The 27,120-nt window shown below is 48.3% G+C and overlaps 2 protein-coding genes across 10 annotated transcripts in view; one reads left to right on the top strand and one right to left on the bottom strand.

Moving 5' to 3' along the window:
* The window catches only part of LOC112613925 (coronin-7), a 64,617-nt gene extending 64,345 nt beyond the window's left edge, over positions 1-272 (bottom strand). For 2 of the 7 annotated variants that reach the window (XM_025369812.1, XM_025369815.1), the window contains exon 1: positions 67-272. In XM_025369812.1, coding sequence (XP_025225597.1) covers positions 67-126 — 60 coding nt within the window. In that variant the 5' untranslated portion in view covers positions 127-272. The remainder of the gene's footprint in view (positions 1-66) is intronic. The other 5 variants (XM_025369813.1, XM_025369816.1, XM_025369817.1 and 2 more) reach the window with 3 other exon arrangements.
* An 11,832-nt stretch (positions 273-12,104) lies between these two features.
* The window catches only part of DNAJA3 (DnaJ heat shock protein family (Hsp40) member A3), a 32,722-nt gene continuing 17,706 nt past the window's right edge, over positions 12,105-27,120 (top strand). For 2 of the 3 annotated variants that reach the window (XM_025369821.1, XM_025369820.1), the window contains exons 1-3: positions 12,105-12,392; positions 21,445-21,578; positions 24,356-24,439. In XM_025369821.1, the coding sequence (XP_025225606.1) occupies positions 12,182-12,392; positions 21,445-21,578; positions 24,356-24,439 (429 nt within the window). In that variant the 5' untranslated portion in view covers positions 12,105-12,181. The remainder of the gene's footprint in view (positions 12,393-21,444; positions 21,579-24,355; positions 24,440-27,120) is intronic. The other variant, XM_025369823.1, reaches the window with a different exon arrangement.

Below are 27,120 nucleotides of genomic sequence, written 5' to 3'. Positions count from 1 at the left end.
GGGCAGGGGGAGGGGCAGCCGGCCGGGTCCCGAGGCGACAGCGCCCGGTCCTGGGGCCGGACTCACCTCGCGGCGGGGCGGCCGAGCCTCCGTGTGCCGGAACTTGGATACCCTGAAGCGGTTCATGGCGACCGGGACGGCGGCGGACGCGGCTTCGAGGACCCCGGGCGTCGAGTCTCAGGTGCACGCCGAGCAACCGCGACTCCCGCTGCCTGGGCCCTACCCGGGACCCAGTGCCGCGGTCACGCCCCCGGCACGCCCCACTGCCAATCGCAGCCGCCTCCGGGCGGCTCGGCCACGCCCCCGACCTCTCTCGTTTCGCTCGCTCACCGCCGGTCCCGCCCCCCGAGGCCACGCCCTGATATCGAGGGGACGGACAGGCGCGGGTGGGAGGTCACGTGGGGCGCGGCTGTCCGCCCACGTACCGTGTGGTGCTTGCTTGCGTGGGGTCTGGGTTGCAGCATCCGCGATTTTGTGTGCAGGATTTGCTGTGGAGTATTTGCGGTGTACCTAGCACGCCTTCCAGCACTATCTACCTCTTCCCGTAGAGAGGGAGAAATTAGCTCCATTTCGAGACAGGAAACCCTCCGCTAAAGAAGAATGTAAGCTGTTGGTCCCCAGCTCACACAAAGGGTAAAAGACAGAGGGGGAACAGGGGCCTAGGTAGACCAGCAAATCCCTGTCCGCCGGGCCTACTCAAAAGCCTCTGCATCGGGCCAGGCGCAGTGGCTCACGTCTGTAATCCCGGACTTTGGGAGACTGAGGCAGGAGGATCCCTTGAGTCCAAGAGGTCGAGGCTGCAGTGATCTGTGATCGTGCCACTGCACTCCAGCCCGGTGGACAGAAAGAGACCTTGTCTCTAAAAATAATTATAATAATAACTTTTAATTTTTATTTATTATTTATTTGACACGGAGTTCCTGTTACCCAGGCTGGAGTGCAGTGGCGCAATCTCAGCTCACTGCAACCTCCGCCTCGCGGGTTCAAGCAATTCTCTTGCCTCAGCCTCCCGAGTAGCTGGGATTACAGGTGCACGCCACCACACCCGGCTATTTTTTTTGTTTTTTGAGATGGAGTCTCTCTGTTGCCCAGGCTGGAGTACAATGGCACAATCTTGGCTCACTGCAAACTCTGCCTCCTGGGTTCAAGCAGATTTCCTGCCTCAGTCTTCTGAGTAGTTGGGATTACAAGTGCCTGCCACCGTGCCTGGCTAATTTTTGTAGTTTTATTAAGAGACGGGGTTTTACCATGTGGGTCAGGCTGCTCTCTAACTCCTGACCTCGTGATTCTCCCTCAGCCTTCCGAAATGCTGGGATTACAGGTATGCGCCAAGGCACCCAGCCATTTTTTTTGTATTTTTAGTAAAGACAGGATTTCACCATGTTGGCCAGACTGCTCTCTCAAACTCCTGACCTCAGGTGATCCACCTGCCTTAGCCTCCCAAAGTGCTGGGATTACAGGCGCGAGCTACAGCGCCCAGCCAAAAAAAATGTTTTCAATGTGCATTTTAATGAATAGTCAGTTCGTGGACAGATAACTAGATCTAAGGAGCTTGTTGGCATTGAAGCCGGCCTCATTTATCCCTCTCCCACAGAAACTCTGATTTGTTGAAATCACTGATTTCCCAGAAGATTGACAGCAGGTTGGAAACTTCTTTCTTTGGCATCACAGTGAAAAATTGGGACGCATCATGAGCCTCTTCCAGGCTTTTCTGCAGGGTTTTTGCCCTCTTCTTCATCACTAGGCCCTTTTTCTTTCTGCTAATGTTACTTCCTTCAGTTGTACAAATTGTTTTTGAGTTTTCCAGAATGAGGGCCTCATTACAATGAACTCTCAAATTCTTGTTTGTTATTAATTATTCTTGAAAACAGGACTTGTGAAATCCAAATCACTAATGCCAGGCAGCAGGCTAACCAGCCAGCACTGTTTTGCTGGAATTTGACCTGCCATTTGATGGACAGCCATTCAGGGTAGAGAGGTGTCTTCCAGTACCCTTAAGACAAACAGTAGAGTTGTCTGCATTACTAGGAGTATAAAGAAACAAAGCTGGTTATTCACAGGTTTGTGGGACTGGGAGGGATATCAGAGGCCCTCCAGTTCAACTTTGCAATTCACAAAGTAATTTATTCTGCTTAAGTTTGTGGCAGCCGGAATACTCTGAACTCTTATGGAATCTCTCTCTTCAGCCAGAAAGGGTCTGAGAACATGTGAGACGAGTGGTCACTCTCTAGACTCCAGTCATTATTTTTTATTTTCTTGAGACGAAGTTTCGCTCTTGTTGCCCAGGCAGGAGTGCAATGGCGGCAATCTCGGCTCACCGCAACCTCCGCCTCCCGGGTTCAAGCGATTCTCCTGCCTCAGCCTCCCGAGTACCTGGATTACAGGCACGGGCCACCACGCCTGGCTAATTTTTATATTTTTAGTAGAAACGGGGTTTCACCAGCCGGGCGTGGTGGCTCACACGTATAATCCCAGCACTTTGGGAGGCTGAGGCAGGCGGATCATGAGGTCAGGAGATCAAGACCATCCTGGTCAACATGATGAAACCCCCATCTCTACTAAAAAAAAAAAAAAAAAAAAAAAATTAGCTGAGCGTGGTGGCACGTGCCTGTAGTCCCAGCTACTCAGGAGGTTGAGGCCGGGGAATCACTTGAACCCAGAAGGCGGAGGTTGCAGTGAGCCAAGATCGCGCCATTGTACTCCAGCCTGGTGACAGAACAAGACTCCATCTCAAAAAAAAAAAAAGAAAACAAAAACAAAAACAAAAACGGGGTTTCACCTTGTTGGCCAAGTTGGTCTTGAACTCCTGCCTGGCCTTCCAAAGTGATCCACCCGCCCGCATGGGCCTCCCAAAGTGCTGGGATTACAGGCATGAGTCACTGCGCCTAGCCCATTTTCTTTTTATTTTTGTAGAGATGCAGTCTTATTATGTTGCCCTGGCTGGTCTCGAACTCCTGGGCTCAAGTGATCCTCCTGCCTTGGTCTCTCAAAGTACTAGGATTAAAGGTATAAGCCACCGTGCCCAGCCTTTTTTACCTTTAAAACAGAGATTCTTGCATTTTTCTTTTTTTTCTGAGACAAGGTCTCACTCCGTTGCCCTGATTGTACTGCAGCAGTGCAATCTTGACTCACTGCAACCTGTCTCCTGGGCTCAGGTGATCAAACCTCCCATCTCAGTCTCCTGGACTACAGGTGCAAGCCAACACTCCCACCTAATTTTTTATTTTTTATTTTTTATTTTTTTTTTTGAGACGGAGTCTCGCTCTGCCGCCCAGGCTGGAGTACAGTGGCCAGATCTCAGCTCACTGCAAGCTCCGCCTCCCGGGTTCACGCCATTCTCCTGCCTCAGCCTCCCGAGTAGCTGGGACTACAGGCGCCCGCCATCTCGCCCGGCTAGTTTTTTGTATTTTTTAGTAGAGACGGGGTTTCACCGTGTTCGCCAGGATGGTCTTGATCTCCTGACCTCGTGATCCACCCGTCTCGGCCTCCCAAAGTGCTGGGATTACAGGCTTGAGCCACCGCGCCCGGCCTATTTTTCAATTTTAAAAAATGTTTTGTCGAGATGAGGTCTAATTCTATTGCTCAGGCTGGTCTCAAGCAATCCTCCCAAGTTGGCCTGCCAAAGTGTGGGAATTACAGGCATGAGCCAATGCACCCAGCTGATTCTTGCATTTCTAAGGTTTGAAAAGCAACGCTTACATTTTATCTTAGTTTGGGCAGAAGTACATTTACTGTGAGCCAAAGTCACTTGTGGTTTATTGAAAAGGTTTTTCGTTTGTTTGAGACAGAGTCTCACTCTGTTGCCCAGGCTGGAGTGCAGTGGTGTGATCTCGGCTCACTGCAACCTCCACCTCCTGAGTTCAAGCGATTCTTTTGCCTCAGCCTCCTGAGTAGCTGGGATTACAAGTGTGCGCCACTACTCCTAATTTTTCTATTTTTAGTAGAGATGGGGTTTTGCCATGTTGACCAGGCTGGTCTCAAAATCCTGACCTCAAGTGATCCACCGTCTCAGCCTTCCAAAGTGCTAGGATTACAGGCGTAAGCCACTGTGCCCAGTCCAAAAAGGTTTTTAGCAAATTATCAGGTTAGCCAGGCGCAGTGGCTCACGCCTGTAATCCCAGCACTTTGGGAGGCCGAGGAGGGTGGATCAAGAGGTCAGGAGTTCTTTTTTTTTTTTTAAGAGGTCAGGAGTTCTATACCAGCCTGGCCAAGATGGTGAAACCCCGTCCCTCCTAAAAATACAAAAATTAGCTGGGCGTGGTGGTGGGTGCTTGTAATCCCAGCTACTTGGGAGGTTGAGGCAGAGAACTGCTTGAACCTGGGAGGCGGAGGTTGCAGTGAGTCGAGATCGCGCCAATGCTCTCCAGCTTGGGCCACAGGGCAAGACTCTGTCTCAAAACAAAACAAAACAAACAAAAAAAGAAAACAAAGAAAGTCATCAGGTGACTGGGCATGGTGGCTCACGCCTGTAATCCCAGTACTTTGGGAGGCCGAGGTGGGTGGATCACCTGAGGTCAGGAGTTCAAGACCAGCCTGGCCACCATGGTGAAACCCCGTCTGTACTAAAAATACAAAAATTAGCCAGGCGTGGTGGCAGGCGCCTATAATTCCAGCTACTCGGGAGGCTGAGGGAGGAGAATCACTTGAACCTGGGAGGTGGAGGTTGCAATGAGCCGAGATCACACCATTGCACTCCAGCCTGGGGACAAAAGCGAGACTTCGTCTCAAAAAAATATAAAGTAAAAAGAAAATCATCAGGACAGTGGTCCCACTGGATCCCAGGTGACTGAGGCACAGCTCATCCCCTTTCATAGGGAACTGCACCTGCTACACACATCACAGACCAGAACATCTGGACCACACATTCCTCACCCGCTTGGAATTGTCCTATACTCTCTGTGAAGTATCTGTGAAGTACAGAAAATGCTACACTTAGAGAAATCATGCCCTTGAAGAGCTGGGCTGAAGCTCTTCTGCCCTCTGTAGAAGAGCTCTGAGCTCACATGGGAGAGTTGCAGCCATTGGCAGCCATGAATTTGGTCAGTTCCATTATACTTCAAATGATCAGTGGTTTCAGCAAGAAATCACAGAGACCCTCTTGTCTCCCGTTGCCTTCAGCCCAGCACTGTGGAGAAGCACCATTAAACTCCTTCCCAGCTCTCACAGACACACCCACAGCTCAGGAGTTGGGGAACGGGCTCAGTAGAATTGCTGGTCTAGTGAAATGAAGTATGGAGGGGGAAACGCTTACGACTTTGTATGCCCTTTGCAAGTAACATTTATTTCTCCTTTCTGGTTTTTTTTTTTTTTTTGAGACACAGTCTGTCGCCAAGGCTGGAGTACAGTGGCGCGATCTCAGCTCATCGCAACCTCTGTCTTCTAGATTCCAACGATTCTCCTGCCTCAGCCTCCCGAGTAGCTAGGATTACAGGCGCATACCACCCTACCTGGCTAATTTTTGTATTTTTAGTAGATATGGGATTTCGCCATGTTGCCCAGGCTGGTCTCAAACTCCTGAGCTCAGGCTATCTGCCCACCTCGGCCTCCCAAAGTGCTAGGATTACAAGCGTGAGCCACTGCGCCCGGCCTGTTTCTCCTTAAAGCTCACATTTTTGAGCTTCTGCCTGGAGAACATGCGGTCATATTCTGACTGGCACTGTGGATAGGTGTAGCTTGTGGCTCCTGCAGTCTTTGGCAACAAGCCTGGGATGGATCCATTTGTGTCTAGTCGCAGCAGAAGTCCTTGAAAGGCAGGGCAGCAGTTTGTACCCATGGTAGTAATAAATGCTTGCCCTGCCTCTCTTTTGTTGTGAAAAGCAAATGAAAATAAGCATGAGAAAGTACTTCAGAAACTCTCAAGAGCCATATGCTTGAGAGATACTGATCACAATGACGATTGATAGGATATGATTTAAAGGAAAAGAAACACGGTTTTGGCCAGCCGCGGTGGCTCAAGCCTGTAATCCCAGCACTTTGGGAGGCCGAGACGGGCGGATCACAAGGTCAGGAGATCGAGACCATCCTGGCGAACACGGTGAAACCCCGTCTCTACTAAAAATACATAAAAAACTAGCCGGGCGAGGTGGCAGGCGCCTGTAGTCCCAGCTACTCGGGAGGCTGAGGCAGGAGAATGGAGTAAACCCGGGAGGTGGAGCTTACAGTGAGCTGAGATCCGGCCACTGCACTCCAGCCTGGGCTATAGAGCGAGACTCCGTCTCAAAAAAAAAAAAAAAAAAAGAAACACGGTTTTATTGTGAGAAGACCTGGGATTGGGTCTTGATTCACTCACTTACTAGCTATGTGGCCTTGGACAAGTTTTTTTTTTTTTTTTTTTTTTGTGGAGACAGAGTCTCGCTCTGTCGCCTGGGCTGGAGTACAGTGGCCGGATCTCAGCTCACTGCAAGCTCTGCCTCCGGGGTTTATGCCATTCTCCTACCTCAGCCTCCCGAGTAGCTGGGACTACAGGCGCCCGCCACCTCGCCCGGCTAGTTTTTTTTTTGTATTTTTTTAGTAGAGACGGGGTTTCACTGTGTTAGCCAGGATGGTCTCGATCTCCTGACCTTGTGATCCACCCGTCTCGGCCTCCCAAAGTGCTGGGATTACAGGCTTGAGCCACCGTGCCTGGCCTGGACAAGTCTTTTCATCTTGCAGAGCCTATTTTATTATTTTTTTCCTTTGTAGGGGGCGTCTCTGTTTGTGAAAACGGGAATAGTCCTCCCCCTACCTACCTCATAGGGTTGTGCTCCTATCAAAATAGAAAACAAAGCCAGGGAACAGTGGCTCACACCTGTAATCTCAGCACTTTGGGAGGCTGAGGTGGGCAGATCACTTGAGGTCAGGAGTTCGAGACCAGCCTGGCCAACATGGAGAAACCCCTTCTATACCAAAAATACAAAATTAGCTGGGCGTGGTGGCGCATGCCTGTAATCCCAGCTACTCAGGAGGCTGACGCAAGAGAATCGCTTGAACCCGGAAGGTGGAGGTTGCGGTGAGTTGAGATCGCACCATTGCACTCCAGCCTGGACAACAAGAGCAAAACACTGTCTTAAAAAATAATAATAGGCCGGGCGCGGTGGCTCAAGCCTGTAATCCCAGCACTTTGGGAGGCCGAGACGGGTGGATCACGAGGCCAGGAGATCGAGACCATCCTGGCTAACCCGGTGAAACCCCATCTCTACTAAAAAATACAAAAAACTAGCCGGGCGAGGTGGCGGGCGTCTGTAGTCCCAGCTACTCGGGAGGCTGAGGCAGGAGAATGGCGTGAACCCGGGAGGCGGAGCTTGCTGTGAGCTGAGATCCGGCCACTGCACTCCAGCCTGGGTGACAGAGCGAGACTCCGTCTCAAAAAAAAAAGAATTAAAAAAAAAAAAAAAAATAATAATAATAATAATAAAGTCTAGCACCAAAAAGAGACCAGGCATAGGCCTGGGCTGCTCTCATCTGGGAGTCTTTCCCGTGTTTTTCTTTCTTCTGTGTGGCAGGTCCCAAGGACTTTGTCCTTTCCTTTGGCCATCATCCACTCCACTCCACTCCTTAAGAGTTCTCTGCTTCATAACAGAAAATACTGGTTCCCCAACAATCAGCCTTCCTGCTATCCCTGAAAACCAGAACACACACACCCTTTTGATGTGGAGGATTTTTACCATTCATCACTATGGGGAAATAGATGGGGGATAAACAAAAATTAAAAAAAAAAAAGGGGGAAGTTACAACGGTGACAGTTTTCATATTACTGAGCTCTCCTCTAGTTCCTCACTCACTCTGAGATAGTAAATGAAAGGCCTTTTGGCTCTTATTCTCAGCTTCTATTCTTGAAAGTTGTTCTTCTCAACCAGTAACATTCCCCCAACCCCCATTTCCCCTAAGTTTTGGGCTCCCTGTGAGTAAGTAACTGTGTCTGAGTTCTTAGTATTCTCAGTGCTTAGTGGAGCCTGGCATATGGGGCGAACACAGACTGAGCACTGGCTATGCATCAAGTACTATAGGACGCCTTTACATGATTTCACTCAGATCACCCTTTGAGGTCATTACTATATTTTGTTTTGTTTTGAGACAGAGTCTTGCTGTGTTGTGCAGGCTGGAATGCAGTGGTGTGATCTCGGCTCACCGCAACCTCCACCTCCCAGGTTCAAGTGATTCTCCTGCCTCAGCCTCCCCAGTAACTGGGACTACAGGTGCGTGCCACCACACTTGGTTAATATTTTTTCTTTTTTTGAGAAGGAGTCTCACTCTGTTGCCCAGGCTGTAGTGCAGTGGTGCAATCTCAGCTTACTGCAGCCTCCGCCTCCTGGGTTCAAATGATTCTCGTGTCTCAGCCTCCCAAGTAGCTGGGATTATAGGCATGTGCTGCTGTGCCTGGCTCATTTTTGTATTTTTGTTTCTTGTTTTTTTTTTTTTTTTGGAGACGGAGTCTCATTCTGTCACCCAGGCTGAAGTGCAGTGGCACAATCTAGACTCACTGCAACCTCCACTTCCCAGGGTCATGTGATTCTCCTGCCTCAGCCTCCTGAGTAGCTGGTATTACAGGTGCACACCATCACACCGAGCTAATTTTTTGTGTATTTTTAGTAGAGACAGGGTTTCACTATGTTGGCCAGACTGGTCTCGAACTCCTGACCTTGTGATCTGCCCACCTTGGCCTCCCAAAGTGCTGGGATTACAGGCGTGAGCCACCGTGCCCAGCCTTATTTTTGTATTTTTGTAGTGACAGGGTTTCACCAAGTGGCCCAGGCTGGTCTTGAACTCCTGACCTCAGGTGATCCACCTGCCTTAGCCTCCCAAAGTGCTAGGATTACTGGCATGAGCCACTATGCCTGGCAATTTTTGTACTTTTTAGGAGAGACGGGGTTTCACCGTGTTGGCCAGGGTGGTCTTGAATCTCAGGTGATCCTCCTGCCTCGGCTTCCCAAAGTGCTGGGATTACAGGCGTGAGCCACCACACCGGGCTGAGGTCGTTACTATTAAGTCCTCGCTTATTTATTTGAGATATGGTCTTCATTTGTCACCCAGGCTGGAGTATGGTGGCACGATCATGGCCCATTGCAACCTCAGCCTCCCAGGCTCAAGCAATTGTCCCACCTCAGCCTCTCAAAGTGCTGGGATTATAGGTGTGAGCCACCGTGCCTGGCCTATGTCCCCATTCTAGAGAAAATGAAACAGAGGAACAGAGTGAAGTTGCCCAAGGACACACAGATGGTAAGTGGCACAGCTAGAATTCAATCCCAGGCAGTCTGATTCTAGAGCTATACTTTTGAGAAAGTGTCTTGCTCTGTTGCTCAGACAGCAATGCAGTGGCACTATGATAGCTCACTGTAGCCTTGAACTCCTGGACTCAAGTGGTCCTCCCACCTCGGTCTCCCAAATAATTGGGACCACAAGCATGTGTCACCATGCCTGGCCAATTAAAAAAATTTTTTTTGTAAAGATGTGGTCTTGGCCGGGCGCGGTGGCTCAAGCCTGTAATCCCAGCACTTTGGGAGGCCGAGACGGGCGGATCACGAGGTCAGGAGATCGAGACCATCCTGGCTAACACGGTGAAACCCCGTCTCTACTAAAAATACAAAAAACTAGCCGGGCGAGGTGACGGGCGCCTGTAGTCCCAGCTACTCGGGAGGCTGAGGCAGGAGAATGGCGGGAACCCGGGAGGCGGAGCTTGCAGTGAGCTGAGATCCGGCCACTGCACTCCAGCCTGGGTGACAGAGCCAGACTCTGTCTCAAAAAAAAAAAAAAAAAAAAAGATGTGGTCTTGCTATATTGCCAAGGCTGGTCTTGAACTTCTGGGCCCAAGTGATCCTCCCGCCTCAGCCTCCCAAGGTGCAAGGATTTACAGGCATGAGCCACCATGCCTAGCACAGAACCCATACTCTTTTTCTTTATTGTTAAGATGGAGTCTCACCCTGTTGCCCAGGGTGGAGTGCAGTGGCACAATCTCAGCTCACTGCAACCTCCACCTCCCGGGTTCAAGCAATTTTCCTACCTCAGCCTCCCAAGTAGCTGGGATTATAGGCACCTGCCACCACACTCAGCTCATTTTTGTATTTTTAGTAGAGACAGGGTTTCACCGTGTTGGCCAGGCTGGTCTCAAACTCCTGACCTCAGGTGATCCACCCGCCTTGGCCTCCCAGAGTGCGGGGATTGCCAGGTGTGAGCCATTGCGCCCTGCCCAGAACCCATACTCTTAATCACTATGCTGGTCATTTAAGTATTTGCTGAATGTATTAAAGAACTCTTTTGCTCACCTCCCAACACCCTTGTTCATCTCAGTCCTCTCCATTCCGTAGCCCAACTCTCTTCAACTATTACTTGCAATTTACGAAAGCTTGCTCACTGTTCTTCAGAGGACTGGTGGTTTTTAATCTTCGAGTCTCAATGCCTGTGGAGAATTTGACAAAAGCTATGGGTATCTACCCAAATTAACATCCACGTACACAAAAATTTGGTGTAACAATGCTGGGAGTAGGGGGGAGGGGGAGTAGCACAGATTCCCAGGCTTTGGGGATGGGGGCAAAGATTTATGAGCACAGATTGTTTTAAACCCCACCAAGAATCCTCAGGTTTTCTTCCTGTTGCTTGAGGTGGTGATGATGGTGGGAGTGTGAAAATTGGAAGTCCTTTGCAAGACTAACCAGGTCAGGTCTCCCTTCCTAGCCGCATCTTACCACATTTTTTTTTTTTTTTTTTGAGATGGAGTTTTGCTCTTTCACCCAGGCTGGAGTGCAGTGGTGGGATCTTGGCTCCCCGCAACCTCCGCCTCTGGGTTCAAGCGATTCTCCTGCCTCAGCCTCCCGAGTACCTGGGATTACAGGTGTGTGCTACCATGCCTGGCTAATTTTTGTATTTTTAGTAGAGTCGGGGTTTCACCATGTTGGCCAGGTTGGTCTCACACTCCTGACCTCGTGATCTGCCCACCTCGGCCTCCTAAAGTGCTGGGATTACAGGTGTGAGTCACTGCGACCGGCCTCATCACATACTCTTAAATTTACGGCTTAAACACACTTTTTCATCGATGTCCAATTTGAATCTTACCTCTCAGAAGCCCTGACATCCCAAACTTCCTCTCCCCCATTTTAGAAATGGAATGACTCCTTCACTTTGTATGCCTGTAACAGTGCTTATTCCTATGATAGCATTTAACATTATTAGTTGGTAAGGAGCCTCTCTCGGGTCATTGTTTGCTCCTCCCGAGCAGAGATGGTGTATCATGCATCGTTGTATCCCCGATATTCTAGAACATGCATGACACACAGTAGGCGCTCACAAGTTCTGCTAATTTAGTTTTTGGGCAGCACGGCTCCCATTCTGAACCAGCAAGTTCACTGCAGGTTTGGAAAAGGCTAACATGCTTAAGGAGAGAGCTAAGGTAGCCGCGGTGGCTCTCGCCTGTAACCCCAGCACTTTGGGAGGCCGAGGTGGGTGGATCACGAGGTCAGGAGTTCCAAGACCAGCCTGGCCAAGATGGTGAAACCCCTGTGTATACTAAAAATACAAAAAAATTAGCCGGGTGTGGTGGCACGCGCCTGTAATCCCAGCTACTCGGGAGACTGAGGCAGAGAACTGCTTGAACCCGGGAGGCGGAGGTTGCAGTGAGTCGAGATCGCGCCACTGCACTTCAGCCGCGACAGAGCGAGACTGTGCCCAAAGGGAAAAAAAAAGGAGAGAACTGAGTCTTGTTAGAGAAGGCGGGTGGGGAATCAGCCTAAGAGAAAGTGAGACTCCGTCCAGGCTTTGGGGGTGGCGGCGAAGATTTACTAGAAGCGCGCGGAGACCACATGAGTAAAGCTCACGCAATTCGCCGTAAGTCTCAGGGTCAGCAGGAGGGAACCATGCACTGCATAGTGGGAGCGGCGCGACGGAGGGCCGCTTTGCATGCCGGGACTTGTAGTCTCGCCCTTAGCCAGAACCCTCCGACCAGTTACGTTCGGCTACATTCAACCAGGTTCTTACACCGATAAAGTACACTCACTGATTGTCTAGCACAGAATAACGAGGTTCTGCAGGGCAAGTCTACCGAACAACACTCTTCAGAGCAAACCCCGTTTTGGCGATTGCTCCCCGGAAGGCGCGTTGGGTGCGGCTGCGCGTGCCCCACGCATGCGCCACGCATGCGCCTCTAACGCGCGCCCGCCGTTCCCGCGAGGCCCCCTAGAGCCGGGCGGCGCAGGCGCAGTGTCCCCCGGCCAAGATGGCGGCGCGGTGCTCCACACGCTGGTTGCTGGTGGCTGTGGGGACCCCGCGGCTGCCGGTTGCATTGGGGAGAGGGGCTCGGCCACCCAGGGAGGGCGTGGTGGGGGCATGGCTGAGCCGCAAGCTGAGCGTTCCCGCCTTTGCGTCTTCCCTGACCTCTCGCGGCCCCAGAGCGCTGCTGACATTGAGACCTGGTGTCAGCCTCACAGGTGAGGGCAGGTTCCAATTCCCGAGTGGCGGTTTCAGGGCCTAGAAAGGAGTGAGTCTCCTCGCTGTGACTGCGGCTGCGGGGGTAGTGGGGTGGAGGGTGTCTTCCGACCCGGATGCAAAATTGCCGGAGACACAGGCAGGCAGGAGGCGGGGAGGCCTAAGAGGCTACTCAGCCGTCAGGGAAGGGAGAGAAGCGTGGAGCCTCCGGCGGCGGTGATGAAACGCCCCGTAGACCGTGAACCTTCACCTCTCTGTCAACATTTCTGGGGGCCGCTGCTCCCTCGTCCTCTTCCTTTCCCATCTCTCCACCTTCTGGCCCGTAGCGGAAGGGAAGAGCTAACTGCCATTCGGAGAGGCCTAGGTACTTTGTTACAAAAACCCTGCAAGATGCCTGTCGTCATCCCCATTTTAGAGAATGGGAAACTGAGATTCAACAGAGGAATCGACCAGCCCAAGGTCATGAAGTTAGACGGGAAGAGTTGTCTCAAACCCATAGCTGTCGTGTCTTAGCTTATGCTCTTTCTACCACGTGATGCTAATTCAAGGGCACAGTTAACAATCTTTTTAGAAGTCCTTAGTTGGTGATTGTAATAATAACACAGTCAGACATTTATTGAGCACTTACTGTTGGCCAGGCATCGTTCCCCCCTTACATCACATTTCCACATGAGAGGCACTGTTATTCCATTTTATAAAGATACCGAGGCTTAGATGTTAAACCACTTACAAATGTCACAAAGAGGTGGAGCCTTGATTTCATTGCCTGAGGTGATACTGAATTATACCTTAAGCTTTGAAGTGCTTAGCCATGTTTTCTTTTCTTTCTTTTTTTTTTTTTTTTTGTGAGTCTTGCTCTGTTGCCCAGGCTGGAGTGCAGTGGCTGGATCTCGACTGACTGCAACCTCTGCCTCCTGGGTTCAAGAGATTCTCCTGCCTCAGCCTCCCAAGTAGCTGGGATTACAGGCACATGTCACCACGCCTGGCTAATTTTTGTTGTCTTTTATAGAGATGGTTTCTTTTTTTTTTTTTTTTTTTTTTGAGGCGGAGTCTCGCTCTGTCACCCAGGCTGGAGTGCAGTGGCGCGATCTCGGCTCACTGCAAGCTCCGCCTCCCGGGTTCCCGCCATTCTCCTGCCTCAGCCTCCCGAGTAGCTGGGACTACAGGCGCCGCCACCACGCCCGGTTAATTTTTTGTATTTTTAGTAGAGACGGGGTTTCACTGTGTTAGCCAGGATGGTCTCGATCTCCTGACCTCGTGATCCGCCCGTCTCGGCCTCCCAAAGTGCTGGGATTACAGGCTTGAGCCACCGCGCCCGGCCTAGAGATGGTTTCTACATGTTGGCCAGGCTGGTCTCAAACTCCTGACCTCAGGTGATCCGTTCCCCCTTGGCTTCCCAAAGTGCTGGGTTTACAGGCGTGAACCACCGTGCCCTGCTTAACCATGTTTTCTTATGCTGTGTGTTTTGTGCTGTATATTGTATGTACCTGAATTGTGCTAGTTTCGTGTCCTCCAGAATTTGTGCAAATGATATTTAAGCTATGTATAAATGTATAAAGATTAATAAAGGGCCCTGAGAAGAGAATTTATACCAAGTAACTTCCTATTGCAATCCAGTTTGTAATACTTACATAGTAGACAGTTGTTAAAGTATCAGTAATTGTGGTTACTTCATGCAATGTTAAGAAAAGAGACTGGGCTTCAGGGGTGAACTTTCTCAGTGTGTGTGAGTGGGGTGTATTATTTAATCCCTTTGAGCTTCTCTTTGAAAATTCATTCATTCACAGGTATTAATTGAGGCCAGGTGTATGCCAGCCACTGTTCTGGGTGCTGAGGACATGGCAGAGAACAAAGAGATTGGATGTGTGTTTGGTTGAGAGAATGATTATTTATTTATTTATTTATTTATTTATTTATTTATTGTTTACGACAGGGCCTCCTGTTGCCCAGACTGGAGTGCAGTGGCACAATCACAACTCAGTGCAACCTCGACCTTCCAGGTTCAATCGATCCTCCATCCTCAGCCTCCTAAGTAGCTGGGACTATAGGCATGCACCACCACACCCAGCTAGTTTTCTGTAGATGGGGTTTCACCATGTTACCCAGGCTGGGCTCAAGTGATTTGCTTGTTTCAGCCTCCCAAAGTGCTGGGATTACAGGCATCAGCCACTGCACCTGGCCAAGAGAATGAATGAACTTTTTTTTTTTTTTGAGACGGAGTCTCGCTCTGTCACCCAGGCTGGAGTGCAGTGGCGCTGTCTCAGCTCACTGCAAGCTCCGCCTCCTGGGTTCACGCCATTTTCCTGGCTCAGCCTCCCGAATAGCTGGGACTACAGGTGCCCGCCACCATGCCTGACTAATTTTTTGTATTTTTAGTAGAGATAGGGTTTCACTGTGTTGGCCAGGATGGTCTCAATCTCCTGACCCGGTGATCTGCCCACCTCGGCCTCCCAAAGTGCTGGGATTACAGGCATGAGCCACCGTGCCCAGCCTTATGTTTATTTTTGAGATGGACTCTTGCTCTGTTGCCCAGGCCGAAGTGCAGTGATGTGATCCTGGCTCACTGCAACCTCTGCCTGCCGGATTCAGGCGATTCTCCTGCCTCAGCCTCCCAAGTAGCTGGGATTACAGGTGTGTGCCACCATGCCTAGGTTTTTTTGTTTTTTTTTGAGACGGGGTCTTGCTCTGTTGCCCAGGCTGGAGTGTAAGTGGTGTGATCGCAGCTCACTGCAAGCTCCGCCTCCCGGGTTCAAGCAGTTCTCCTGCCTCAGCTTCCCTGGTAGCTGGGATTACAGATGTCCACCACCACACCTGGCTAATGTTTGTATTTTTAGGAGTGACGGTGTTTCACCGTGTTGGCCAGGCTGGTCTCGAACTCCTGACCTCAGATGATCCGCCCGCCTTGGCCTCCCAAAGTGTTGGGATTACAGGTGTCAGCCATCGTGCCTGGTCAGCTTTTATATTTTTATTAGAGACGGGATTTCACCATGTTGGCCAGGCTGGTCTTGAACTCCTGGCTTCAAGTGATCTGCCCACCTTGGCCTCCCAAAGTGCTGGGATTACAGGTGTGAGCCACCAGGCCTGGCCCAAGAGTGAATTTTTAAATTCTGTCCCTGCATTTGTATACCTCATGGAAGGAGCAGTTGTCTGTAAAGTATTCTTTCTAGGTTTCCTGTGGATTATTTGGAGAGATGTCATGATGGATTTTTTGGTTTATTTTTTTCTTAAACACATACGTATTTTTTTATTCTGTAGAGCCATGGTCCTACTATGTTGCCTAGGCTGGTTTCAAACTCCTGGCCTCAAATGACCCTTCCACCTTGGCCTCCCAAAGTGCCAGAGTTACAGTCGTGAGCCACCAAGCCAGGCTAGATTTTTCAACATGAGCAAAAGTGGTCATTTTTAGAGCTTGCTAACATTTTCTAATGTCAAGATTGTTTTAAATAGAATCTGGCTGCATCTTTTTGTTCAAATATTAATTCCTTAGGTGACTTCTTTTATTAAGTCAAATTTGTTCAAGTTCCAGCTGTACAAATTTGGGAGCATTTGTTGTTATTGTGTATGTGAAAGAGAGGCCCTAAGTACTAAGCATTGTGTGGGGCTGTTACTAAGAACTGCGGTTAGCTGTTTTGTTCCCCAAGTGAGCTTATAACCTGGCACGGGCAAGTTTTGTATCAGGTAGTGTACACAGGTGAGAGGCGGCATCCTTCAGGATATATATGTTCTGTTTTCACAGGTAGAGTCATCAAGTGGTTGGGCAGGGTGGCTCACGACTGTAATTCCAGCACTATGCTGGTGCTGAGACAGGAGGATCACATGAGCCCAACAGTCTGGGACCAGCCTGGGAAACATAGGGAGATCCTATCTCTACAAAATTTTTTTTTCTTTTTTTTTTTTTTTAGATGGAGTCTTGCTCTGTAGCTAGGCTGGAGTGCAGTGATGCAATCTTGGCTCACTGTGATCTTGGCTCACTGCAACCTCCACCTCCTGGGTTCAAGCAATTCTCCTGCCTCAGCCTCCTGAGTAGCTGGGACTACAGGCATGTGCCACCACTCCCAGTTAATTTTTCTATTTTTAGTAGAGATGGGATTTCACCATGTTGGCCAGGATGGTCTCCATCTCTTGACCTCGTGATCCACCCACCTCGGCTTCCCAAAGTGCTGGGATTACAGGTGTGAGCCACCGCACCCAGCCTACAAAAATATTTTAAAAAATTATCTGACTGGCTGGATGCGGTGGCTCACGCCTGTAATCCCAGCACTTTGGGAGGCCTACATGGGCGGATCACCTGAGGTCGGGAGTTTGAGACCAGTCTGATCAACATGGAGAAACCCCGTCTCTACAAAAATTACAAAATTAACCAGACCTGGTGGCAGTTGCCTATAATCCCAGGTACTCGGGAGGCTGGGGCAAGAGAATTGCTTGAACCTGAAAGTCAGAAGTTGCCGTGAGCCGAGATCGCACCATCGCACTCCAGCCTGGGCAACAAGAGCAAAATCATGTCTCAAAAAAAAAAAAAAAAAAAATTAGCTGACTGGTGGCAACTGCCTGAACTCCCAGCTGCTCGGGAGGCTGAGGTGGGAGAATCCCTTTAGCCTAGGAGTTTGAGGCTACAGTGAGCCATGATGACATCACTCCAGCCTGGGCGACAGAGTATGACTCTTTCTCTACCAAAAAATTAATGAATAAATAAAGTCATCAACTGAGAAGCCATGTGGTGGCAAACCTCTGGTCCTAGCTACTCAGGAGGTTGGGATAGGAGGATTGCTGGAGTCCAGGAATTGGAGTTTGGCCTAGGCAACATAATGAGACCCCCGTCTCTTAAAAAAAAAATTAAAAAGGTCATCAACTCAGCTTCCAATCACTAGTCTGTGATCTTGTCTCAAATCTAGTAGTAAGATGACATAACAACACTTTAAATCTGACTTTTCTGCCAAGCAGAAAGAAAGCAGTTGTTGGTGGCCAGGCATGGTGGCTCATGCCTGTAATCCCAGCACTTTGGGAGGTGGGTTGGTCACCTGAGGTCGGGAGTTTGAGACCAGCCTGGACAACATGGCCAAAGCTTATCTCTACTAAAAATAGAAAAAATTGGTCAGCCATGGTGGTGGGTTCCTGTAATCCCAGCTACTCGGGAGGCTGAGGCAGGAGAATCACTTGAACCCAGGAGGCAGAGGTTGTAGTGAGCCGAGATCGCACCACTGCACTCCAGCCTGGGCAATAAGAGCCAGACTCCCTGTCCAAAAAAAAAAAGCAGTTGTTGGACAGTGGGTTGGCCATTCTTGGAACGACTTGGAGGCTTATTTTATTCTGGGTTGTTCTAAAAAGGACAGGACATTTACTAGTCATATCTGATAAAATAAATTGTCTATTAAATGAACTCTAATTATTGTTAATCATTGATGCCCTTTGGATAATGTTGAAAGTCATCAGACGGGATGGTGGTTTATGCCTGTAATCCCAGCACTTTGGTAGGATGAGGCCGGCGGATCACTTGAGGTCAGGAGTTTGTTGGCCAGACCAGCCTGGCCAACATGGTGAAACTTCTTACCTACTAAAAATACAAAAATTAGCGAGCTGTGGTGGTGTGTGCCTGTAGTCCTGGCTACTTGAGAGGCTAAAGCAGAAGAATCGCTTGAACCTGGGAGACGGAGGTTGCAGTGAACCGAGATCACACCACCGCACTCCAGCCTGGGCGACAGAGCGAGACTCTGACTCAAAAAAAATAAAAAACAAAGCCATTAATCTTGTAATTAAACATGATTTGTCTTTATCCACATGCAGTTTTGTGCGTTACTATCTCTGTACTAACTCCAGTCCATGTTCTCTGCCCACAATGTTGAAGTCACAGCTGCCATAGGTCACTACCAGCCTCAGCCTTCTGGCATTGGAAGGAGTGGTGAGAGAGAGGCTGGACTGGGCCAGGGCAACCCCTTACTCCCAAATAAAAAGAGGGTGGAGTACAGGTTCAATAATAAGCCAGCTCTAGTGTTTTCTCAAGTCTGACTGAAGAAACCCAATAGTGGTCTCCTGACCCCTACTGCTTCCAGTGTGCTTTTTATATTCCCAGGGTATTGGGTATGCCAAACACACGGATTTATTTCCTCTTTCTAATTTTAAGTATCCTGACCATTCCTATTCATTCTCCTCTGATCATCCTTTACCTGGCCTCCTACTTGGATGTGTTCAACACCTCTGGCTGTATTTTGTGCTCATTAACTTCAGGTAGTCTCCCAGGCTTCCTAGAGTTGTTTCTCTCTCTCTTTTTTTTTTTTTCAGATGGAGTCTTGCTCTGTTGCCCAGGCTGGAGTGTAGTGGCACGATCTTGGCTCACTACAACCTCAACCTCCCAGGTTCAAGCAATTCTCACGCCTCAGCCTCTGGAGTAGCTGGGATTATAGGTGTGCGCCACCATGACCACCTAATTTTTGCATTTTTAGTAGAAACAAAGTTTTACCATGTTGGCCAGGCTGGTCTCAAACTCCTGGCCTCAAGTGATCCACCCGCCTCGGCCTCCCAAAGTGCTGGGATTACAACAGGCGGGAGCCACCGCGCCCAGCCTAGCGTTGTTTCTCATGCAAACTCAATGAGTTCTTTGTTTAACATTTGCAGTGGCTCCCTATTGCTCTTAGGATAAAATCCAGACTCCTTAGCATAACTCTAAGGCCCTTCTTATTCCTAGGCCCCATTAATCATTATCATCTCTAACCACCACTGCCACCACATACAGAATCTCTAGTTTAGAGGCATAAATCTGTATGGATTCAAATCCCTCTTAGCCTATTTCTTTCTCTCTCTTTCTTTTTTTCCATGTCATAAGTCTATTTACAAACATATCTAGTGTGCCTTATAAGTTCAAGTCTTTGATCCATTTATTTATTTATTTTTAATAGAGACAGGGTCTCTGTGTTGCCCAGGCTGGTTTCGAACTCCTGGGCTCAAGCGATCCTCACGCCTCAGGTTCCCAAAGTGCTGGGATTACAGGTGAGAGCCACTGTGCCTGGGCTTATTTTTATTTATTTATTTATTTATTTATTTATTTTTTTTTTTCTGAGATGGAGTTTTGCTCTTGTAGCCCAGGCTGGAGTGCCGTGGTGTGATCTTGGCTACCGCAACCTCTGCCTCCCAGGTTCAAGCAATTCTCCTGCCTCAGTCTCCTGACTAGCTGGGATTACAGGCATGCGCCACCACGCCTGGCTAATTTTGTATTTTTAGTATGGGAGACGGAGTTTCTCTATGTTGGTCAGGCTGGTCTCTAACTCCTGACCTCAGGTGATCCGCCCGCCTTGGCCTCCCCAAGTGCTGGGATTACAGGCGTGAGCCACCACGCCTGGCCCGGCTTATTCACTTTTTAAAGAGATTTCACCTATTAAAACACTATTGCAGTCCGGGCCTGGTAGTGCATGCCTGTAGTCCCAGTTACTTGGGAGGCTGAGGCAGGAGAATCACTTGAACCCAAGAGGCAGAGGTTGCAGTGAGCCAAGATTGCACCATTGCACACCAGTCTGGACAACAAGAGTGAAACTCCATCTCAAAAAAAAACCAAGCAAACAGAAAACCTACCGGGCATGGTGGATCACGAGGTCAGGAGATCAAGACCATCCTGGCTAACACGGTGAAACCCCGTCTCTACTAAAAATATTAAAAAATTAGCTGGGCATGGTGGCGGGCGCCTGTAGTCCTAGCTACTTGGGAGGCCGAGGCAGGGGAATGGCATGAACCCGGGAGGTGGAGCTTGCAGTGAGCCAGGATGGCGTCACTGCACTCCAGCCTGGGAGACAGAGCGAAACTCCATCTCAAAAAACCCAAAAAACCCGCTCTTCCTATCTGTTAAATGGATGAACTAAAACATCTTTGTTTCTTAAGCAGTTGTTGTCTTGCTGTTAAAAAAGGTGCTGCAAATCCAGATCCAAAGTACAAAGTCATCCTAGTTAGTAACTGCCACTTGTTTTCCACTGAAAATGGCAAGTGCTTTCCTGGGCAGCTCAGCCAGTTTCTGCAGCTTAACAACTGATGCCTAGAAGTTCTTCCCCAACCTTCTTAGATTGAGTTGTCATTGGTTCTCAGCAGGGGACTCTTACTTCCCAGGGGACATTTGGCAATGCCTGGAGACATAGGGGGAGTTCTCTACTGGCATCTAGTGGGTGGAGACCTCCTGAGTTTCTGGTGAATGTGTGGAGTAGGGCTTGAACGTCTGTATTTTCATCAATGTAATGATGCTGTTGGTCCAGGGACCACAGTCTTGAGAACCGCTCCTTATGCAGTACCCAAGGCTGCAAGATAGAGGGAAAAGAATGTGGAGAGTTGTTAAGCATTAAGTGTGACAGAAGAATATGAAAATACCTAGCATATGGTAAGTGCTCATGTGGTATAAGAAGGGGAGCTGAATCCCTTTTTATTCATCTCTCAGTCAGGGGTATTATTCCTTTAGTGGTGTGCTGAGACCACTCCAGTAGTATAAGGCAGGAGAATCAGCCTCATCCAATACTCTATATTAATTGAATACTGTGGCTTCTTTAGCCATTATTGAAGTACATTGAGTTTGATCTGCAGTGGGCTTGGCAAGGAACAGCCCTAAAGCTGTAGTCTGTGTATTAGTCTGTTCTCATGCAGCTAATAAAGACATACTTAAGACTGGGTAAATTTTAAAGGCAAGAGGTTTAATTAACTCACAGTTCAGCATGGCGGGGGAAGCCTCAGCGATCATGGTGGAGGGAGAAGCAAACATATCCGTCTTAACATGGCAGCCGGAAGAATGAGCAAAAGGGTGAAAAGCCCCTTATAAAACTATCAGATCTCGTGATAACTTACTATCGCGAGAACAGCCTGGAGGTAACCGCCCCTGTGATTCAATTACCTCCCATCAGGTCCCTCCCATGACACATGGGGATTATGGGAACTAAAATTCTAGATGAGATCTGGGTGGGGACACAGCCAAACCCTACCAGGTTGTTTGTTCCTTCACAGATACAGACCAGTGGGTCATGTACTCACAGTTTTCTTCTGTTGAGAACATTTTCAGAGTGATTTTCTTTCTTTTTCTTTTTTCCTTTTTAGGAACAAACCATTACCCTTTCATCTGTACTGCCTCCTTCCACACGAATGCCCCTTTGGCCAAAGAAGATTATTACCAGATATTAGGAGTGCCTCGAAATGCCAGCCAGAAAGAGATCAAGAAAGCCTATTATCAGGTCTGTATGGAAGTCAGATTTTGGTGACCAAATTGTAGAAGGAATGTTTTTGATCCCATCTGATCCTGAATCAGTACAGCATATATGCCCATGTGGATAGGTCTCATGAGCTGATATATAGAAGGGTGTGATAAAGTTGGACTTTGCTAGACTGTTTTTTGGTGTACAATGCCGTAGAGGTTAGTGCTTCAGAAAAAAGAGAAAAAACCAGAGATTTTAAAAAGTTTTTTTTTCCAGAGCTGTTTTCATAATTAAATTTAGTCTTTACTTTCTGAATCAGCAGGTATGCTAGTCTTAAGTTTTAGGTAGTCATTTTTTGCATCCAGATAAAAGTTTATAGGTTTAGAATTACTTCCTTTCTTTTTTTTTCCCCCCGAGATGGAGTCTCACTCCGTCACCCAGGCTGCAGTGCAGTGTCGCGACCTTGGCTCACTGCAATCTCCGCCTCCCAAGTAGCTGGGACACAGGCGCATGCCACCACACCCGGCTAATTTTTTTTGTATTTTTAGTAGAGATGGGGTTTCACTTTGTTGGTCACGCTGTTCTCAAACTCCTGACCTCAGGTGATCCACCAGCCTCAGCCTCCCAAAGTGCTGGGATTACAGGCGTGAGCCACCACGCCCGGCCCTTTCTTAACCTGGAAAATGTGGAATTCCCATTGTTGTATCCCAGGGTGTATTAGGGTAGTTAGGGTAGCTGAGTAAAGTTGTATACGAGATGTCTACACCACTGGTTCCTAGACCCTTGGTTTGCTCTGACCAATAAAATAAAATCAATATTGGAGGCACCACTCTAGGACTGACATCTTTTTATAAGTGCACACTTCAGTGGAGTTGTGCAACTGCCACCACAGAAACCCTGTATTCATTAGCACCCCCCTTCCGTTATCCTTTCTCCCCGGTCCCTGGCAGCTGCTAACCTGCATTCTGCCTCTTTGGATTCGCCTATTCTGAATATTCACTTACAGGGAATCATAGGATATGTATCCTTTTGTGTGTCTGGCTTCTTTCATTCACATAATGTTTTCAAGGCTCGTCTGTCTTGTAGCTTGTGTCAATACTTCATCCCTTTTTGTGCTCAAATAATCTGTTGCATGGATTGATCACATTTTGTTTCTTCATCGTCTGATGGACATTTGGATATTTTCCACTTTCTGCTATCATGAACAGTGCTGCTATATAAACATTCATATGTAAGTTTTTGTGTAGACATGTTTTCAGTTCTCTTGGATATTTAGGATAGTATAGTTGCTGAGTCATATGGTAACTGGATGTTTAACCTTTTGAGAAGCTGCCAGCCTTTTTCAAAGCAGCCGCACCATTTTACATTCCCACCAGCAGCATAAGAGGGCCATGATTTCTCCACATCCCAGTGAACGCTAATTATCATCTGTCTTTTTAATTACTACCCTAGTGAATATGAAATGCTATCTCGTTAGAGTTTCCATTTGCTTTTTCCCTGGTGACTAATGATGTTGAGCATCTTTTCTTGTGCATGTTGGCCATTAGTATGTCTTTGGAGAAATGTGTGTTTGGATCCATTGCCCGCTTTTAATTGGGTTGCCTTTTTTTTTAATTGGGTTGTAATGGAATGAACAGAGGCATGGGGACCGGAAGCAGAGATCTTGGCCTGTGAATAGCTGATGGCCTGTCTCTTCCTGAGCTCAAGAGTCAGGTGCCTGATCCAAGAGTGGGAAAAGATTGAAAAGATGGAGGCTGGGTTGAACTCACATGACAGTTGATTGCAGGCCCTTAGCAAGTCCTAGAGACATAATTTAAGAGAAAGACTTAATTCTCTAAATTAAGTCTTTAGGCGTGGAAGTAAAAAGATCAGGTAAAGCTGTAGCAATTATTGTATTTTATGTACTTACAAAAATAATTGAAACAGCAGAAACGTCTATTTATTCAGTCATTTTCTTCCCTTTTTAAAAATTTTTACTTTTTTCAGACAGAGTCTCGCTGTCTTGCTCCGGCTGGAGTGTAGTGGTGCAATCTTGGCTCACTGCAGCCTCTGCCTCCCGGGCTCAAGCGATTCTCCTGCCTCAGACTCCTGAGTACCTGTGTTTATAAGCGTGTGCAACCATATCTGGCTAATTTTTGTATTTTTAGTAGAGATGGGGTTTCACGATGTTGGCCAGGCTGGTCTCAAACTCCTGACCGCTGGTGATCCACCCAGTTCAGCATCCCAAAGTGCTGGGATTACAGGCATGAGCCACTGCACCCGGCCCCCTTTTTAAAATTTTGTTTTTCTTTTTTGTTCATTTACCTATTCTAAGCCATGCTGGGTGCTAAGGGCAAAGATACATCAGAATCAGTTCCTGCCCTCAAGTGGAGAGATGGGTACATTAAAACAGATCATTATTATTATTATTTTGTGGGGTGGAGGGACAGTCTCACTCTGTCACCTAGGCTGGAGTGCAGTGGGTCAGTCTCTGCTCACTGCAACCTCCACCTCCCAGGTTCAAGTGATTCTCGTGTTTCAGCCTCCTGAGTAGCTGGGACCACAGGCATGTGCCACCATGCCTGACTAATTTTTTGTATTTTTGGTGGAGAGGGGTTTCGCCATGTTGCCCAGGCTGGTCTTGAACTCCTGAGCTTAAGTGATTTACCTGCCTTCGCTTCCCAAAGTGTTGGGATTACAGGCGTGAGCCACTGCACCCGGCCGAGAGACAACTTTGATAAAGGAAGCATAATTATGACTGGTATCTGGGGTTCTGTTGTATCTGGTATTTGGGGTTCATGTTGTATCTGAAATAATTTCTCATGTTTTTCCCTTAGCTTGCCAAGAAGTATCACCCCGACACAAATCAGGATGATCCCAAAGCCAAGGAGAAGTTCTCCCAGCTGGCAGAAGCCTATGAGGTAACACGACTTTGGTGCATGTGGCCACTGCTGTTACAGCTGTGTGTATGAATCAAAGGTTGCGTTGCTACCTGGGACAGCCTGGTGTGTCATACAGTCCAGTGTGAAGGCCATGTCCCTGCACCAAGTCATCTTGTTAAAAAAAAAAAAGAGAGATTCCAGGCCAAGCCTGGTGGCTCACTCCTGTAGTCCTAGCACTTTGGGAGGCTGTCAGGAGGATCACTTGATCTCAGGAGTTGGCTTGACCCTAGGAGTTTGAGACCAGCTTGGGCAATGTAGTGAGACCCTGTCTCTACAAAAAAAAAAAAATCACCAGGCATGGTGGTGGCGCACCTGTAAACCCAGCTACTTGGGAGGCTGAGTCAGGTTCATCACTTGAGGGGCTCAAGGCTGCAGTGACCCATGATGCCATGATTGTACCGTAGCACTATGGTCTGGGCAACAGAAGAAGACCTTCTCTCAAAAAAAAAAAAAACATTCTAAGACTAACTTGGAATCTCAATGAAGAACGGGATCCAGGCCAGGTGTGGTGGCACATGCCTGTAATCCCAGCACTTTGGGAGGCCGAGGCAAGTGGATCACAAGGTCAGGAGATCGAGACCATCCCGGCTAACACAATGAAACCCTATCTCTACTAAAAGTACAAAAAAATTAGCCTGTAGTCCCAGCTGCTGGGAAGGCTGAGGCAGGAGAATGGTGTGAACCCAGGAGGTGGAGCTTGCAGTGAGCTGAGATCGCGCCACTGCATTCAAGCCTGGGTGACAGAGCAAGATTCCCTCACAAAAAAACAAAAAAAGCAGGATCCAGTAATCTGTACTAATAAAGTTCCCCAGGTAATTTAGGCTTGTAGCTGGATTTGGGAACTCACAGTTGGATTAATTAATTCAGTCCTTATTCAATAACACCCCCTTCCTCCACCTCAGGGCAACACTGCTTTTTGGGGATAGCGGTTATTGTAAAAGTAGAAGCCCATTGTTGTCCTTTAAGAATTTACAATGTAATCAGAGGACAAATCTCTGAAAACAGCTATTGACCACTTCCATGGTTTTCTGAAAGTAGACCTGTTCCCCAGATGTTTTGACCATCTTTTTTTTTTGGTTAAGAGACAGGGTCCTTCTGTGTTGCTCATCCTGGTCTCGAACCCCTGGGCTCAAGAGATCCTCCTGCCTGGGCCTCTCGAAGTGCTGGGATTCTATGTGCAAGGCACCACGCCAGGCCAACTTTGGCCATCTAATGGGGTTCAGGATATATAGGAGCTTGTATATGTACAGGAGGGGACAGCCACGTACAAGAAGAGCCTCAATTCAGTAAATCTTTTTTGAGTAAATGTCTGTCAACTAGATCTAATGAAAAGTTTATTTACTAGGGTAATTTTAAAATAATATGTTTTTATTAAGTAGCTCAAACTAATTGATAACATAACTGAAGAGTCTTGGAACTTACTTCTATGGAAGATAAGATTAAATTTATTTATTTATTTTTATTTTTATTTTTTTTATTTATTTATTTTTGAGACAGAGTCTCGCTCTGTCGCCAGGGCTGGAGTACAGTGGCGCGATCTCCGCTCACTGCAAGCTCCGCCTCCAGGTTCATGGCATTCTCCTGCCTCAGCCTCCTGAGTAGCTGGGACTACAGGCGCCCACCACCACGCCTGGCTAATTTTTTTTTGTATTTTTAGTAGAGACGGGGTTTCACCGTGATAGCCAGGATGGTCTTGATCTCCTGACCTCGTGATCCGCCCGCCTCAGCCTCCCAAAGTGCTGGGATTACAGGCGTGAGCCACCGCTCCCGGCCTGTTTGTTTATTTTTAAGAGTTGAAGTCTCAGCCAGGCTCGGTGGCTCACGTCTATAATCCCTATAATCCCAGCACTTTGGGAGGCCAAGGCAGGCAGATCACAAGGTCAGGAGTTTGAGACCAGCCTGGCCAAGAGACCAGCTTGGCCAATATGGTGAAACCCCGTCTGTACTAAAAATACAAAAATTAGCCAAGTGTGGTGGTGGGCGCCTGTAATCCCAGCTATTCGGGAGACTGAGGCTGGAGAATTGCTTGAACCCAGGAGGCATCGGTGAGCCAAAGATTACACCATTGCACTCCAGCTTGGGCAACAGAGCGAGACTCCCAATCAAAAAAAAAAATAAATAAAAGAGTTGAGGTCTCACTCTGTTGCCTAGGCTGGAGTGTAGTGGCGAGATCACGGCTCCCTGCAGCCTCAAACTCTGGCTCAAGCAGTCTTCCTGCCTCAACCTCAACTTCCTGAATAGCTGGGACTATAGGTTCCCCACTGCACCCAGCAGATTCAGTTTTTAATGGGGTAGGGGGGATGTTATTCTTGTGAATGTATTTTTCCACATGGATAGTTGATTTGATGTTTCTGCCGGGGGATGAGTTTTGGAGAGTCCTAATCCACCATTTTGCTGACTTCCGTCTCCAAGGGGGATGTTATTAAAAGGACCGAACCTCAGAACCTAACAGCAGCAATTCCTCGGGAAGGGCTGGAACCAGGAGATAAAAGCCACCAGGAAGTCATGGACTCCTACCTGTCTCTTCCTCTGCCAACCTTCTTCCTTTGCATCTTAACTGGGTGCCCTAAAAATTACCCTAGGCACCAAGCTGTCCTCCACCTGTTTTCTTAGTCCCCCTCCATTCTAGGTGGAAGTGTCTTTTCCTTTGGAGGACGTAT

Source organism: Theropithecus gelada, chromosome 20 (genome assembly GCF_003255815.1).
Source record: "Theropithecus gelada isolate Dixy chromosome 20, Tgel_1.0, whole genome shotgun sequence".
Lineage (NCBI taxonomy): Eukaryota > Metazoa > Chordata > Mammalia > Primates > Cercopithecidae > Theropithecus > Theropithecus gelada.
The sequence above is the reverse complement of the archived record's forward strand: the minus strand, read 5'-3'. Positions and strand labels throughout refer to the sequence as shown.